Source organism: Neoarius graeffei, chromosome 22, assembly GCF_027579695.1.
Source record: "Neoarius graeffei isolate fNeoGra1 chromosome 22, fNeoGra1.pri, whole genome shotgun sequence".
NCBI lineage: Eukaryota > Metazoa > Chordata > Actinopteri > Siluriformes > Ariidae > Neoarius > Neoarius graeffei.
Window position 1 is genome coordinate 32,349,182 of NC_083590.1, and position 18,705 is coordinate 32,367,886.

The window sequence follows — 18,705 nt, forward strand, 5'->3', positions numbered from 1 at the left end:
TTATTATTATTTTTATTTTTTTTTTCTGGGGAAAGCCCTGTATATTAAAATGTCATCTCCATAAACTAGAATGCTCTGTGCTGTTCTGTTGACTGTAACTAGTAAAAGGGAATAGAACCAGTGTATCTCTGCAACACACAGGTTGCCAAATGCAGCATGTGTAAGCGTGCCAGGAAGATGACGGAGTCGGTAAAATGGCTGAATGAAATGAAACACTTCTGTAATCTGAAGTGTCTGATGTACTTCTGTAGCCAGCAGTCATGCACCACAGCCTTTCCTGTAACTTCTGCCAAACCGGCTCTTACACAAGGTAAGACAAGTTTCATTTCAATAGATCCCTTCCAAAAAGCAAAACCAATATGTGAATAATTACAGAGCGAGAAAAACACATTTTCCAGGACAGATACATGCGTATGGCCAAAAAAACCCTCGCCTAACTGATGCAGTGAGTAGCTTCTCATTTCCTTAAACAACCGTGTTGGAAGATGTCTCGCTTGGTCATGGAAAAAATGTTACTGCGTTTCAGAAAGTCAAGTTATTGGTCTGTATCAAGCAAAGAAAATGACGGAGATTCCTGAAATGACGAACTGGGTTAAGGATTGTACAACGCATTATTAAAACCTGGAAGGATAGTGGCGAACTGTCAACTCGACAGAAGAAATGTGGTCGGGGAAAAAATCCCAATTGACTGTGACCTGGAGATCACAGAAACTTTGAAGTCGGATCATAAAAAATCGACAGTAGAACTCATGGCTGTGTTTCATAGTGAAAGTAAGAGCATTTTCACACACACAACGCCACAAGAACTCGCAGGATTGGGACCAAACAGCTGTATGACCCGAAGAAAACCACTGTTAATGAGGCTAATCAGAAGAAAAGGCTATGATTTGCAAGTGCATGAAGTGACGTGCAAATCATTCATCGTGGCCGCCGTACAAGCAGGATTATGATCTGGGGTTGCTGTAGTTGGTCAAGTTGATTCTCAGCAACATTATGTACAGTGTTGTAGTCGAGTCACTAAACCCCGAGTCCAGTCTCGAGTCCCCAGTGTTCGTGTTCAAGTCATTTTAAAAAAATTTCAAGTCAAGACTCCAACCGCACCATGTGACGGTGGCTGTTTTAGCTCCATAACATTAGTTTGTTCCTGAACAGGTGAATGTGCTTCTCTTTATCAGGGAGTGTGAAGTATTCTGTCAGAGATGGTTGGGAGACGAATGTAAGTGCAGAAGGTGTGTTTTATTAATACGAGTGAAGACTGTAACCAATCCAGAATGGCAGGAAAAATCGTAAAACAGTGAAACGCGATAGGTCGAGTGAGGCACAAACAGGCTATCGTAGACTCGGCAGAATCAAAGACGAGAAATCATGGATCAGGAAACCAAACAAGGAAATGAGGCTCGGTAATGGATCAGCAACGCAACTCGATACTTCGCAAAGTAAGTTGTTTTTTCACAGTTTTTATATCGGCGCGTTGATTGCGCCATAATCCTGTACAGACATGAGTCGTTTACGGCGCATGCTAGAGTCCGCTTGGTGCGCGCGCTGTCCAGAGCGTACCCGAGAGTCTATCTGATGCACACGCCAAGGCGTGACACTCTTGCATGAAATGAGCATAAAAATTAATGTAGATATAAATATCTTAGGCCAAATTATTATGGCATCTCATCTCATTATCTCTAGCTGCTTTATCCTGTTCTACAGGGTCGCAGGCAAGCTGGAGCCTATCCCAGCTGACTGCGGGCGAAAGGCGGGGTACACCCTGGACAAGCCGCCAGGTCATCACAGGGCTGACACATAGACACAGACAACCATTCACACTCACATTCACACCTACGGTCAATTTAGAGTCACCAGTTAACCTAACCTGCATGTCTTTGGACTGTGGGGGAAACCGGAGCACCCGGAGGAAACCCACGCGGACACGGGGAGAAAATGCAAACTCTGCACAGAAAGGCCCTCGCCGGCCACGGGGCTCGAACCCGGACCTTCTTGCTGTGAGGCGACAGCGCTAACCACTACACCACCGTGCCGCCCCATTATTATGGCATGTGAGAAAAAATAAAGCAAAAATCGGAGTCCTCGTCTCCAATTTGAGTCCGAATGCAGTTAATGCACGAGTCCAAGTCCTCAGTGCTCAAGTCCAAGTCAAGTCATGAGTCCTTTAAAATTAGGGCACGAGTCGGACTCGAGTACTACAAGCCTGATTATGTGGCAATAAAATGAAGTCGACTACCTGAATGTATTGAATGGCCAGGGTATCACATCAGTGGATTTTTCTTCCCTGATGCCATGGATATATTCCAGGATGACCGTGTCGGGATTAATCCGGCTCAAACGGTGAAAGAGTGGTTCAGGAAGCATGAAGATATCAGCTCAAGTACCGTGAGTAGAGAAAAACAAAATGGTAGAGCATGTTGCTGAACAAACCGAGGACGAAATAAAAACTACTTGAAAATGCAACAAAATCTGGAATTAAAGTATTTGATGGTAAAAACGTACACCCCCCCCAAGGATTATTATTAAACCATTTTTCACAAATTGCTACGGTTATTTAGCTGGTTTATTTATATTCTAGGCGGCACGGTGGTGTAGTGATTAGCGCTGTCATCTCACAGCAAGAAGGTCCGGGTTCGAGCCCCGTGGCCGGCGAGGGCCTTTCTGTGTGGAGTTTGCATGTTCTCCCCGTGTCCGCGTGGGTTTCCCCCACAGTCCAAAGACATGCAGGTTAGGTTAAGTGGTGACTCTAAATTGAGCGTAGGTGTGAATGTGAGTGTGAATGGTTGTCTGTGTCTATGTGTCAGCCCTGTGATGACCTGGCGACTTGTCCAGGGTGTACCCCGCCTTTCGCCCGTAGTCAGCTGGGATAGGCTCCAGCTTGCCTGCGACCCTGTAGGACAGGATAAAGCGGCTAGAGATAATGAGATGAGATGAGATTTATATTCTAAGCGGAAATGAATGTGTCGGATGATTTGTATGAAGTTTTTGTTTGTTGAATTTGCAAAAAATAAAAATGCTGTTTCTCTCAAAATCTAGTGAATGTGGATAGAATAAAAGTTATTCCACTCAATCTCACCATACATGGCTTATAGCCAACTACGCGCCTCGTTGGCTGTCAGCTCATGTACGACTCGATTTCGTAGAATAACCATGTATTTATATTTTACACTTTTATATATCATATTTTAAATTTTTTATAACTTGGACGATTTTTGACCCTTTGCCACAGCTATACCGGAGACCTGGATACTACACTCTTCTGCCTGTTTGTTTATTTAAAGTTAAAGAAGATTTTCGACCAAACACGAATAAAATTCTCCCATCAGAAATGCCAGTTCACTGAAGGGGAAAGGACAGAGGACATGAACACACACATATTTGTGGTTACTTTATTTAGGAGAACTTTAATCTGTGAATTTGCAAGTCTTGGTTTTGTGAGCTAGGAGAAGACAAAAGAGTGAAAATTCTGCACCACTGTGCTGATAAACAGGTTGTTCGGTAATAAGTCAAAAATAAACATTAGTGGGTTTTATTTGTTTAGTCAGTCAAAGACTGCATGATTATTATTTTTTTATATACTTGTACATTCACAGATGGATATTTTGACTCCAGAATTGAGCAGTCAAGTGGGGGGGGCAATTAATTAAAAAAACAAACAAACACCTTTTTATGTTGCACTTACATCACATTGTCTGTCTTATCTAGCCTCGACAGTGCCAATCTCCATCGCACCGGTGACCCATTCCTCCATCACCAACATCACAACTCTTCCATCACTGGCACCAAAAGAGGCCACGCCTGTTATCGCTAATGTTATATCACTATCCAACGCCCCCAATGGACAGCCGAGTGTCCTGGGAAATGCAGCATTGCAAGGTAGGGTTTTAATATGAAAAGTATGTATAGTAGAGTATGAAAAGTATGTATATCTGAAAAGTATATGTTTGTTGTAAATTATTGTGCATTTTTAATTCATTATCTACTGTGATGTAAATATTCTGAAGAGATGACGGCGATCAAAAGAACACGTCCGCTTGGGCCATGCCCCAAACTGCATCCTCGAATACAAAATAATTCTAAGTAATACATGGTCGAAAATAAATAAGCATTTTTAAATTGACGCAGCAATCCTTTCCTGGCTGCCATGACAACTAGACAGGCCTGTGTCCAGAACTGTATGGGATCATACTTGCTTATCAAAATACACAGCTGTACCTACTTGATATGCTAATATTTATCAAAAGATATTAGCGTATTCATTCATTGTGTATTATTTTAATTGATATTGCAACTTTTCCGCCACAGCTAGGCCAGTGTTTTATTTATTTATTTATTTATTTATTTATTTGTTTTGCTCTGTCCGCTCAAGGTTTTACTTTTTTTTTTTACATTTCAGGAACCGTCCCGACTGTGAAGCTGTTAGGACATGTAAGTATAACCAGTGGTAGTATGAATGCTCGCTAATTATTGAAGTTGTCTCTCTTAAATTTGACGGAAGTGGATGAGGTACATCGGTTACCAGGGATGTCTCAAACACGTGGCCTGCATTTCACACAAAAAGTGGCACTGCAATGGCATTCTCACTCTGTCTGGTGTAAAATAGGTTTAAAACTGGCTTCTTAACCTTGGATAGTAAGAATTACACTACGTTCAGACCGCAACCTGAAACGACCCATATCCGATTTGTTGTGAAATCCGATTTTTTTGTTAGGCCGTTCACATTACCAATTATATGAGACTTGTATGCGATCTCCAATATGAACGGAAAACGACCCAAAAGTGTCCCGCATGCGCAAATTGACACGTAATAAGCACATCTACGTAATACGTAAACAAAAAAAAGCGCACTCTTCAAGTTTCCACCAAAGAGGCGGGATTAGCCAACGCAGAATAGTGACGTTTGTCTCTTGTTGATGACGTGTAGGTCGCATGAATGCGACCTGTCCGGTTAGACTGCAGTCGCATGTGAAAATAACGGATATGCTTCGGAATTAGGACCACATATCCAAGCGGCCTGGGTCACATGTGAAAAAAATCGGATCTGTGTCGTTCAGATTGTCAATAACAAATCGGATACAGGTCGCATATGGGCAAAAAAATTGGATATGGGTCGTTTCAGGGTGCAGTCTGAACGTAGTCTTTATCTCTTGTAGCATGTTGAGGTTGTGGTGGGAAGACGCCCAGGATGGGGTCCGCTCCGCTCCTTAGGTCGTTGTTGCTCTTTCTTCAGAGATTCAAATAACTTACCTGGAGTCCTTCTAAGTAGCAAGAATCAGCAGTTTATTGCAAACAAAAATCAGTGTTTCTCAACCACTGGGAAGCGCCATCTACTGTACTAGGCTGAGAAACCCCCACCACCACCACCAATTGCTGGGTGGCATCTGACATCACATCCGCCTCATTAAGCTACGGTCACACTACAGCTCGCGATGCTTTGCGATGGTTTATCGATGAAAACGAGGCATTTTTGTGGCGAGATACTCAAGTTAAGGGGTGTTCACCTGGCACATATTTGCATCGATGCTGCACCGATGTATTTTGTTGCGATATATCTTACACCGGTGTAAATTTTGTGGAGCGTTCACACATCACAAATCTGCTTACTAGAGAGAAGCGTGTTAGCACCGGTGCAGCCCCACTTGCGTTCACACGGCAGTTTTTGCGACCGTGCTATACGATAATAATAATGCGGAAATGAAATATGCGCATGCGTGAAAATGTACTTCCTTTTCCCGGTTGTCATGGCATCACCAAGCGCCGGGAAAACAATGTGGATGAAGACACCAGTCTTGCCAGATACTGCTGACGTTTTCCAGCCCAAAATATGTTCAAATCCGCCAAAATGCACTTAAAACCGCCCAATCTGGCAACACTGGAAGACATGCAGTTCTGTTGTTGTTGATATTCGCCATTTTGGAAGCGCAAAATACCAGGATGCAAATTATGCAATGCCCGTATGTAATCAACTCTCGTCACGCGTAGCGAGTCTAACCCTGTAGCGTTCAGACGTCCCATTTTATATCGGTGCTGCCCCGCAAACTAGCATTTACTCCGGAGTAAATTTCTTAAACCACCTCCCGAGCAGGGTTAGATTTGCACCGGTTTAAGCAGCTTTCAGGGGCTACACCGCTATAACTTTGTACCGTGTGAACGCTCTACCGGGGCAGCCCCGGTGCTACACCGGAGTAAAAGTTGCTGTGTGAACACCCCTTTAAAAGTTGTGGTCACACAGCAGGTGAGCGGTCACGCTTTTGCACGCTTGAGTCTGGTGTACCTCGAGCGGCTGCACGCGCTCACAGAGTGCCATTGTGCGCTCTTGGGACCTGGTCATTTTGGTCAATCAGCATGCACAGATACGGGCACTGTGTTCACAGAGGCTTTGTGAAGCATCATCATTATCATGGCCATGTTTATAACGCTGTTTAAATACTCTGCTTTATGATTCTGCTTTGCTTTTGTTTGTATTTTATTTTTGTAAATATCACATCTACTGATAAACACACTTCCTGCACGTAGCTCCGTCTACCGCCGTCTATCTTGTAGTGTCCTGATCCCCAGATCTTTAACCCAGCCACATATAAAAAGTTGTACACCTCCATGCTCTTCCAGGTTTTTATGTGTGTGTCCGTGTAGAACGATGTCTGCAGCACCAGGTAGTTTGAGATGTCGGGGAATTCAACGGATGGATAATTTCCCAACTCGTAGGAAAAATCCTTCTTTGTTAGCGTGTAAGGATCTAATCCCATTGAGTGGTTTCTATATCCACTTCTTTTGAGTGAACTTCTTGGTTTTAATAACTCGCTTGTTTGCAGGGCACAAACATAAAAATAAGTTCTTGTGTTAATGGACCAGACTCCCCTTTTGGATCATTAATCCCTTTTGACTGAGAATGCACTGCATGCATGGTTTGGCTTCTGGCACATCCATACAGTTTTAAATACAATACCTACAATTAAGAACAGTTTTTTATTGCATTTATTTCATTCCTGGGCTCCCATCTGTAACAGGGAGTGATATTGCATCCCATTAATACACTTTACAAAAGATTGTTAGATTCTAATAGAATAGATGAGATAAAATAACTGGGTATCTTTTTTTTTTTTTTTTAATGGGCCCCAACTCGTTACAAGTACAGTTGAACTCAAAATTATTAGCCCCCCTTAAATTTTGGAACATTTTCCCAAATATCCTCCAAATGTTTAAAGCATTGATAAAAATTGATATACACAAACAATCACCAGTACTATTCAGATGTTTGTGGTGCATTTTGGAATATGAAATTAGTTTTAGGCTGTCTTTATATGAAATATGGTAAAAATGAGTTGGTCAAAAATATTAGCCCCCATGTGGATTCTTGCTTTTAAAACACAGTTAATTAACCAATCAGCTTTTAAACAACACCTGTGCAATCAATTGGCTTCCTAGCAACACCTGTAGTCAATTGGCTCCATTCAACAGTTTAAAAGGACTCCAAGGAACAGGGCATTTGAATGAATGAGGAGGATTACTATTTGTCACAATGCCGAAGACTAAAGAAATAAGTCTTGAACTCCGACAAAAGATTGTGGAGGCTCATGACAAGGGCCAAGGCTACACTGCCATTTCGAAGAGGTTTACAGTCTCCAGAACTGCAGTTCGGTGCATCATTGCCAAGTACAAGGAGACAAATTCGGTCAAGAACAAACCTGGTCGTGGACGCAAGTGTAAGATCTCAAGAACTCTGGAAAGAAAAATTGTCAGAGATGTCCGTAAAGAGCCCCGTACATCTGCAAAGGAAATTGTTGCTGACCTGGCCTCTTCTGGAGTTTGTGTGTCAAGGCACACTGTTGTGAGGGCTCTTCATCGGAATGGGCTTCGGGGCTATCGTCCCAGAAGAACCCCCTTACTAAAACATCGTCACATCAAAGCCCGACTAAAGTTTGCCCGTGAGTACTTGAAGAAGAAAGATGAGTTTTGGAAGTCTGTGCTTTGGTCAGATGAGACGAAATTGGAGCTGTTTGGGCATATGGACATTGCCTATGTATGGCGAAGAAAGGGAGAGGCCTTCAACCCTGTGAACACAGTTCCCACAGTTAAACATGGTGGTGGCAGCATCATGCTGTGGGGCTGTTTTGCAGCCTCAGGTACAGGCAGTCTGGTTCGGGTGCATGGCACCATGAAAAAGGAAGATTACCTAAAAATACTGAAGGAAAACATGCAGAAGTCTGCTCTCACTTTGCGCTTAGGTCGTCGTTGGGTCTTCCAGCAAGATAACGACCCAAAGCATACATCTAAAATAGTCCAGCAATACTTCAAGGATACCAAGACCAACGTCATACAGTGGCCTGCACAGAGCCCAGATCTCAATCCAATAGAAAACCTGTGGCAAGTGCTGAAAAAGAACGTCCATGCACGAAAACCATACAATTTGGGCCAGTTGGAACAGTTTGCAATGGAGGAATGGGCCAAAATTCCTCAGGAGACCTGTGCCAACCTAGTGAAAAACTATTCCAAGAGGTTGTTGTCAGTTGTGGGTCAAAAAGGGTACACCATTGACTACTGTGGGTCAGGGGGCTAATAATTTTGAACATCTCACTTTTGCTGTTTTTGGTTGAAACTCAGTGTGATGATAAGATATTGTAATGAAACTTGTTGGACAATGTCTTCATAGTGCATTTATTTCAAGAATAAAAACATTTGTTGTCAATGGTCATTTTCATGGAGAAATCAAGAATTATGTTCAATTCCACAAGGGGGGGCTAATAATTTTGAGTTCAACTGTATGAATAGGTGGGCCTTAAAGTAGAAAAGATTGAGAACCCCAGTTCTAATGATCCCTCCTTCTTTGGTCCTTCATTTTTATCCCCCACTGGCTGAAGGGGATTATGTCGTGGCGAAGTCCGTTCGTCCCAGAAAGGGTTCTCGCCTTCTGAAATCGACTCCTCTCTCAATTTTTGGAGGAATTTCATAAAACTTGGCAAAAGGCTTTGTTATAGGACACTACTACGCATATTGCAATTTCGTTTTCAGTATATTGTAGTGGGGGATACTGTGCTCTCAGAGCACTCTTATTACCTCCCATTGATTTAAAGTTCTCCTTCCATGGTTTTTTCATTACTATGTTTTTCATTTGACCTATTTTTTTTTTCTGTACTTTATTTTTCTGCTATTGTCCTTCTCACTCCCCCCCCCCCCCCCCCTTCACTGGATAATCTCTAATATTCTATGTTTCCTCACTTTCCCATCTCCTGTTTTTCACTTTTCAATTATGTTTGAGGATGACCATCTGGGACCTCATCCTTAACATACGGCCACCTAAGCGCCAAACTTCTGGTTGTTTTTCTCACTTAAAACTTGTATACCGGGCGGCACGGTGGTGTAGTGGTTAGCGCTGTCGCCTCACAGCAAGAAGGTCTGGGTTCGAGCCCCGTAGCCGGTGAGGGCCTTTCTGTGTGGAGTTTGCATGTTGTCCACGTGGGTTTCCTCCGGGTGCTCCGGTTTCCCCCACAGTCCAAAGACATGCAGGTTAGGTTAACTGGTGACTCTAAATTGAGCGTAGGTGTGAATGTGAGTGTGAATGGTTGTCTGTGTCTATGTGTCAGCCCTGTGATGACCTGGCGACTTGTCCAGGGTGTACCCCGCCTTTCGCCCGTAGTCAGCTGGGATAGGCTCCAGCTTGCCTGCGACCCTGTAGAAGGATAAAGCGGCTAGAGATAATGAGATGAGATGAAAACTTGTATACCATGTCTGGTCAGCAAAAATGTATATGCCTTGTGATGTATTTTAGCTCAACATCTCTGTCCTGGGTTGTTTTGTGCTCCCCCCCCTCCCGAATCCTCCTCCTTCAAGAAGCCTTTATTTGTCACACGTACACTCAAGCACAGACTTGAAGCATATACGCAGAACCATGGCCTCACTTTTTGTTCATAAATGCCTTGAGACCTCAAGAATGGCACAGGAATAGTTTTAAGCATTAACAATAAATCATCTAATACAGTAATTTTTATGATTAAAGTGATTCTTATAGGTGGCGGTCTGAGTGAATGACCTTGACATCCGTAACGTCACAGCAGGAAGTCTATCGGTCTCATCACCATTTCTGCTATACTAAAACACAGAGCTGACTGCAACTCCGATCCTCCATTTTGAGCTAATTTAAAACCATGGCACGTAGATGTGTTGCTGGCCGGTGCAGCAACACAACAGAAGGTGGATTTACGTTGCATTGATGGCCCAAGAATGTTCAAACTGCAAAGATATGGATGCGTTTTGCGAGAAGTTCATGGGCACATTGGGCCCCTACGAAGTGGTCTCTACTCTGGTCTGCACATTTTACTGAAGACTCGTACGAGACCTCTGATCTGTTGAGGAGCGTTGGCTATAAACCTGTATTGGAAGAGGGCGCAGTACCAACAATGAAAGAAAAATAAAACTACAAGAAAAGGAAAGTATTTTATTTATTTTTTAAAGTTGCACCAGTGCTCCTGGAGCGTGAGCCGAGGGTTGTTGCTAAAACCCGGGACGGAACATATCGCTCGGGCAGGGACCTCCCCGTGGTTGTTGCTAAAACCGGTGACGTCCCGTTCCGTCCTGGGTTTTAGTAATTGCTTGAGCGGAGTAGTAATGACGGAATATACAGCATGGACAGAATGAATGGAGCAGCCGTCTTATTTCTGCGCTGGATGTTGCTGCCATCTCACCCTTGCGTGGAAGAAGTGAATGAACGGAGAACTGAACGAACAACTGAAAGTCAGATTGTTTCAAAACAATCGGCCATAAGATCGGCCTTCAAGAAGCGAGAACACAGACGGGTAAGCTCCGACTCTCATTTGGATTAAAAAAAAAAATAAAAAACAAAAAAAACCACGTTGTTTGCCTGCATTTAGATTAATACATGTAACTTGTATTGTGTGTTTAAGTTAGCGGTATAAGATTATTTAATTTGCTTCAGAACGTGATTGTCTCAGTTCATCTGATTATTTAATTAGCCTTTTACGTTTCATCAGTGAAAATGCATGCATGTACATGTATGTTGCATAAGTTATAACACCCATCCTGTTTTAATGAGAGTCAACCCACAATCAATGAAGTCAAATCAGTCTTAGTTGAGCAAGTCGGTAACGGTATTTCTTACTTTCACCATACATTTTTATTTATATGACTTTGGTCTATAGCTGTCAAAGGCCTCGGCCTTAAACCCGGTTACCGCTGTGACGTCATGCACTCAGGGCTGGCTGGCTCAGCGGGGCAGCTCCAATGCCAACTTTGCGGTCGATTTTAACTCTCAAATATATATATTTTTTAAATTCCCATTTATGCAACATACAAGACTCAAGGATGGAGATACTATCCAGTCAGAAATTTATTTAAAAATAAAGGTTCTGCGTATCTGCTTTAAGCATGCAGTGAAATTTTAACCTCTGCATTTAACCCATCTGAAGCAGTGAACACACGCATGCGCACACAAGTGAGCAATGAGCACACACACGTACCCAGAGCAGTGGGCAGCTATGCTACAGCGCCTGGGGAGCAGTTGGGGGTTAGGTGCCTTACTTAAGGGCACTTCAGCCCAAGGCCACCCTGTATTATCCTAACCTGCATGTCTTTGGACTGTGGGGGAAACTAGAGCACCCGGAGGAAACCCAGACAAACACAGGGAGAACATGCAAACTCCACACAGAAAGGCCCTCGTCGGCCACTGGGCTTAAACCCAGAACCTCCTTGCTGTGAGGTGACAGTGCTAACCACAACAATTTTCTCAAGCAGGCATGGGTATTAATGCAGTTGCAAGCATTACACATGAATTAAACTATAGTACCTTGTTGCCTGAACCCCTCTACTGATTAAATATTTGTTCACAGCTTTCAGCATAATTCAAAGACAGATTTTGAAAGGATTAGTCGAACAATTACTTAGTATATAGGTTGTTACTTTCCATTAAAATAAAAGATCTCATCTCATTATCTGTAGCCGCTTTATCCTGTTCTACAGGGTCGCAGGCAAGCTGGAGCCTATCCCAGCTGACTACAGGCGAAAGGCGGGGTACACCCTGGACAAGTCGCCAGGTCATCACAGGGCTGACACATAGACACAGACAACCATTCACACTCACACCTACGGTCAATTTAGAGTCACCAGTTAACCTAACCTGCATGTCTTTGGACTGTGGGGGAAACCGGAGCACCCGGAGGAAACCCACGCGGACACGGGGAGAACATGCAAACTCCGCACAGAAAGGCCCTCGCCGGCCACAGGGCTCGAACCCGGACCTTCTTGCTGTGAGGCGACAGCGCTAACCACTACACCACCGTGCCGCCCCAAAATAAAAGGTATATGGATTATAAAAGAATATAGTTCAGCAAGTGTAAATGAGCACTGTTGTCTTTCTTTGACACTGGTCTATCTTGAGCAACCCAGTGGCACCTGGCCAGTTTGGCCACTGGCAACAGTGTCAAGGAAAAACTTGTGCTTTGTCATCCAATTTTCTTTTTTTTTTGAGAGAGAAACCTTGGGAGAATCCTGGCTCAGTTGGAGCTCATCCTCCTCAAAGTGATGCCAAACACAAGGGAACTTGCCCATAATAATTTTGGTGGTCAACCTTGCCATATGCATTTTACTTATCTCTATTACAGAAAATGTTCATTCTTAAGCTCTGAAAATTCTCGCCTTCTCTCCCCTTATGATTCAGCTCAAACTTCTGTTGCTTCTTCCTGTTCCACCTCGGAGTTCCCCGACTCCATTTCCTCCCTCAGGACTGCATGGGTTATACTGGTGTTTTACCTCTGTCTGTCCGTATCTCCGTCTGTCCGAAACACCCTTTTTCTCAGCAACCGCAAATCATAGCCACTTGGTACCAAAGTTCAGCTTGGGGTTCTATACCGTTTTCAGGTCTGTCGGACATCAGCTTCCTGTTTACCAACTGAATGTATTTACGAAACACGTCGTGTGGATTTACAAAATTTTCGTTACACTTTTCTCCGCAACTACAAATCACAACTGCTTGATATTTGGTACCGAGCTTCAGCTTGGGGTTCTATACCGTGTGTACCATTTTCAGGTCTGTCACACATCAACTTCCTGTTTACCAACTGAACGTATTTAAGAAACATTTCATGTGGATTTTGACGCTATTTTAAGAAGCAAAATTCTATTTCAGAATGACCGTTTACCAGGATACTATTTGAAATCCCTGGGCAGAACACTGCTCTTTACTTGTTTCAGGGTTAATTATTTGTTGAAGTCAACATTCATAATCCGTGTCCTATTCCTTCGATTACTTGTGAGAGCAGGGGTATACGTAAGTGAGCAGTAGATCCAGTTTTTTTCATACTCTTCTCCTTTTTTCTAACTCCATCATTACCACATATTCTCCCATCAGGGTCCCCATTGTCTTCCTTATCATTATTTTTTACAAGTGGCAATACACAAGAAGTTATCACCAAAACCACAGCTAGGAGGGTTCCTAGTGCCATTCCAAGTCAGGGTAATGTACTTTGCCAGCTTCCTGAGAACACCCATATCAACTGTTCCCACCCATTGCGTTCTCCCTGGGTCATTCTTACATGTTCCTCGCTTACCCCTTTTCCACCAAATCAGTTCCAGGGCTGGTTCGGGGCCAGTGCTGGTTCACAACTCGTTCAACTTGCAAGCCAGCTGAGAACCAGTTTGCTTTTCCATAGCTCGCGGTGCTAAGGGAAGCCACGTCATTACATCGCTGTATACATCAGTTACGTCGCTGTAGACGTCAGTTACGTCGCTATGTTTCCATAAACCTTGGCGCGAATATCGAAGCAAAAACAACACGGAAGAAGCAGCAGCAACAACAATAATAATAATAATAATAATGGATGACTTCGTTTGTACAGCTGCTGCTTCTCGTCGCTTAAAAATGGTGATCTTTCGCGGTCTTGTTATTGTTGTTGGTCTTAACAACTCCGCCCCGCCCCCCCCCCCCCCCCCCCCCCCCCGGAACTGGTTTTTCTGGCCCCAGAGCCAGTTCTTTGCAAGTGGAAACAGAAAACCCGGTTCCAAACTAAGCACTGGCCCTGAACCAGCCCTGGAACTGCTTTGGTGGAAAAGGGGCATTTGAGGCCCCTCAGCTGTTTCATAGCCCTTGTGAAGTTACCATCGGGGCTGTGTTCATTGGAATGTATGAATAAAAATCTTCTCCAAACAAAACACACCCACACCATCATCTGGTGCTCTCAATGTCAATGGCAGACCTGTTCTGCAATGCTATTCTGTGATTTTGCATCTAACTGCTCTCCCAAAGCCTTTAATGCATCTTATAGTATAATTTAAAAACCTTTTTTTGATTGTACCAAATGTACAACCCTAATTCCAAAAAAGTTGGGACGCTGTGTAAACTGTAAATAAAAACAGAATGCGATAATTTGCAAATCATGGAAACCCTATATTTCATCGAACAAAGACAACGTATTAAATGTTGAAACTGAGATTTTGTTTTTTGAAAAATATATGCTCATTATCCCCCGCTGGCCGAAAGGCCCGAAGGGGGATTTCGTCATGACGATTTTCGTCCGTCCGGCCGTTCGTTCCGGGAAGGGTGCTCACCTTCTGAAATCAACTCCCCTCTCAATTTATGTAGGAATTTCACGAAACTTGACAAGAGGCGTTATTATATGTCGGTAATACACATATTGTAATTTCGTTAAATTCAATCACATTTTACCAGAGTTACAGCCCTTAATTTAACAAAATTATAATTTGACAATTTCACGAGTGTGTGTTTTCCTTCTGAAATCAACTCCTCTCACAATTTGTGGAGGAATTTCACGAAACTTGGTAAAAGGCTTTGTTATATCTCAGTAATACGCATATTGTTTTGTTCAATTCGGTTGCATTTTACCAGAGTTGTGGCCCTTGATTAACAACCTCGTACTTTCACGATTTCATGAAGGTGTGCTCGCCTTCTGACATCAACTCCTCTCACAATTTTTTGGATGAATTTCTCGAAGCTTGGCAAAAAGCCTTGTTATATGACGCTAATATGCATATTGCGATTTAATTTCGTTTGTGAAAATTTGACCAGAGTTTTGACCCTTGATTAAATAACTTGTACTTTTGACAATTTCATGAGGGTGTACATTCTTCTGACATCAACTTCTCTCACAATTTGCGGAGGAATTTCACCAAACTTGGTAAAAGGCTTTGTTTATATGACCATTATACACATTGAAATTTAATTTAATTTGGGCAAATTTTCCCAGAGTTATGCCCTTGATTATTAATAAACTTGTAATTTGGGAATTTCATCAAGGTGTGCTGTGCTTGCTTTCTGAAATCAACTTCCCTCACAATTTTTATCCCCCGCTGGCCGAAAGGCCCGAAGGGCGATTATGTCGTGGCGATGTCCGTCCGTCTGTCCATCCCTGGAAGGGTACTCACCTTCTGAAATCAACTCCTCTCGCAATTTTTGGAGGAATTTCATGAAACTTGACTGGATTCTTTGTTATATCTGTGATGAATCTCAGTCATCCAGGTACATGGTAATCTGTGGTTGGTTGAACCAGTTGCTCTCTTCAACCAACCACAGATTCTTTGTTATATGTCGGTAATATGCATATTGCAATTTCGTTCAATTCAGTCACATTTTACCAGCGTTATGGCCGAGTTGCCAGCAGGGGATATTTGTGCTCTCAAAGCTCTCTTGTTCTGAATTTGATGGCAGCAACACAGTTTCAAAAAAGCTGGGACAGAGGCATGCTGGTGTTTTGTCCGAAGTTCTTCTGGAGCTACCTTTTAATACCTCTTCTTCACTCGTCATCACACATGGAGTTGATTTTCCATCATGCCCTATCTACACTAACTTTCTCAGCCTTTGTTTTATTCACGAAACTTAATCGTAGTTTTATGTCTGTCATCCCTTGAGGTCAATACCTTTGGATGCAATGTAGGAACCCAGCCAATTTGTTCTGCTGTCTTTACCATAGGCCCTAAATCCCTTGGCTCATAAGCTGCTTTTGATCGGCCAGGGCAGTTGCATCGGAACAAGTTGCCCTGGCGAAACGCAGTGTTTTCCGGAACAATTTGACACCAGCGGGCACAACCGGCTCCTCTTTTCGTAGTGGCGCAACTTGTTCCGGAACATCTTGTTCCAGGCGCAGCTTGTTCCCGCTTACTGTCTAAACACAATCTGTGGCAAGTAGGAGGGCTTACACATGTGCAGTAGCACTCATCAGGTCATTCTTCATCTGGACAAGACCGCTTCACAGCAAATTCGATGGTCAGTTCTTCACCAGTACTTTTGCTTATCAAACTTCACCTTTAGACAGTGGAGTCAAGCGATTCCCAGGCTGTTCGCAGCGATAACTGGTCTAAGGAGGAAGTTCTTGCCCTCATCCATTTGTGGGGAGATGCAGATACCCAGCTGGATTTGGAGAAATCGGGCCGCAATGAGCCAATTTACTGCCGAGTAACCGAGCTTTTCAACCGGGAAACGAGCAGCAAGAGGACAGTGAAGCAAGTTAAAAACAAGTTGAAAGATTTAAGAAGGAATTACAAAATGTGCAAAGACAATAACAAGTAAGTATACTTTTTAATCCTAATTTAAAAATGACCCCCAAAGCTAGAAAATAAACCCAGAATAACTTAACTGCGGTGTTGATTGCGACTCTGCAGCATGATGATTGTTATTGTTTTCCACAGTCGAAGAGGCAGAAGCAGAAAATTCGCCTTCTTTGAAGAAATGGACCAAGTGCTGGGGACCCGTCCATCCATCCAACCATTGGCCCTTGTGGACACTGGAGTGCAGGGTGAGAATATATTTCAGTCTTGATTTTCTGTTAGTAGTATTACCACAGGTGCGTGCACACAGCTTTGGATATATGGGAATAGCGGTGGAGAAAAAATGGCAGCGTTTTTGACCAGCGTCTCAATGCGGCAATCAAGCAGTGTGTGTGTACGTCTTATTAAAAGAAAGTATGTTTTTTAATTGTTGTTGTTATTGTTGTTTATTATTATACCCCCGCTCTGGTGGGGGAAGTGTACTGGTTTATCTCCGTCCATCTGTATCTCCATCCGTCCAAAACACCCTTTTTTCTCAGCAACCGCAAATCGTAGCCACTTGGTACCAAACTTCAGCTTGGGGTTTTATACCGTTTTCAGGTCTGTCGTACATCAACTTCCTGTTTACCGACTGAAATGTATTTACTAAACATATAGTGTGACTTTACAAAATTTTCATAACATTTTTCTCAGCAACTACAAATCACAACTGCTTGATATTTGGTACCGAGCTTCAGCTTGGGGTTCTATACCGTGTACACTACCATTCAAAAGTTTGGGGTCACTTTGAAATGTCCTTATTTTTGAAAGAAAAGCACTATTCTTTTCAATGAAGATCACTTTAAACTAATCAGAAATCCACTCTATACATTGCTAATGTGGTAAATGACTATTCTAGCTGCAAATGTGTGGTTTTTGGTGCAATATCTCCATAGGTGTATAGAGGCCCATTTCCAGCAACTCTCACTCCAGTGTTCTAATGGTACAATGTGTTTGCTCATTGCCTCAGAAGGCTAATGGATGATTAGAAAACCCTTGTACAATCATGTTAGCACAGCTGAAAACAGTTGAGCTCTTTAGAGAAGCTATAAAACTGACCTTCCTTTGAGCAGATTGAGTTTCTGGAGCATCACATTTGTGGGGTCGATTAAATGCTCAAAATGGCCAGAAAAATGTCTCGACTATATTTTCTATTCATTTTACAACTTATGGTGGGAAATAAAAGTGTGACTTTTCATGGAAAACACAAAATTGTCTGGGTGACCCCAAACTTTTGAACGGTAGTGTATACTGTTTTCAGGTCTGTTGCACATCGACTTCCTGTTTACCGACTGAACATATTTAAGAAACATATAGGGTGGATTTTGACACTATTTCAAGAAGCAAAATGCTATTTCAAAATGAGAGTTTCCCAGGATGCTATTTGAAATCCCTGGGGAGAGACACTGCTCTTTACTTACTTGTTTCAAGGTTAATTATTTATTGAAGTCAACATTGATAATAAGTGTTCTATTCCTTAGATTGCTTGCATTCTGATATAAGCGAGAGCGGGGGGATACGTAAGTGAGCAGTAGTTCACAGTTGATCTTGTTTAGCTTTCCACTGCAGTGTTCCTGAAATATCGTCGGACACCGGTCATGACAGACGAAAAACTCAGTTGTCCTACGTAATTAACATAAACGTCAGTCAACCTGACTGATAGCTATTGTAATTACTAATATAAACATCCAAATCTAAAACATGCCTGAATTTAACGTTAGAAAAAAAACACTCTCAAATATCATATTTATCGCAACTTAATAAACAAAGTTCTAATACTCCATGCATCGATGTCTGTCTCTACGCGGTTTCGCATACCTTAACCTCCTAGGGCTTAGCAGTCACATACGTGGACAGCACTTTTTAGAAATTCGGAACAAGAATCCACATATGTGGACATACTTTTTCTCTAAAAATACATCTTATCAAAGATGATGCTTAGTTTTTATTCTAATCAGGTTCTAATAAGCCCAAATAGCAAAGAGAAATAAAAAATGCATGTAAAAAAACAGCTTGGGCCTTAGGAGGTTAAATACACGTCAGTGGTGCACAGAGTTTTCTCGCAGCGACCTACTTAGTTCATTGAGAAGATGCGTTATCGATCGATATGCTGTCCGAATGCATTCACGCCATATTTGTTTACCTTGTCACTGTATGGATGGC

At 42.7% G+C, this 18,705-nt stretch overlaps 1 protein-coding gene across 4 annotated transcripts in view; it reads left to right on the forward strand.

Annotated features, from left to right (window-relative positions):
* Window positions 1-18,705, forward strand: part of zmym4.1 (zinc finger MYM-type containing 4, tandem duplicate 1) — a 122,491-nt gene that overhangs the window by 65,839 nt on the left and 37,947 nt on the right. For 3 of the 4 annotated variants that reach the window (XM_060904737.1, XM_060904738.1, XM_060904739.1), the window contains 3 exons: window positions 142-310; window positions 3,703-3,873; window positions 4,394-4,425. In XM_060904737.1, the coding sequence (XP_060760720.1) occupies window positions 142-310; window positions 3,703-3,873; window positions 4,394-4,425 (372 nt within the window). Of the gene's footprint in view, window positions 1-141; window positions 311-3,702; window positions 3,874-4,393; window positions 4,426-16,267; window positions 16,522-16,644; window positions 16,752-18,705 lie in introns of all 4 variants that reach the window. The other variant, XM_060904740.1, reaches the window with a different exon arrangement.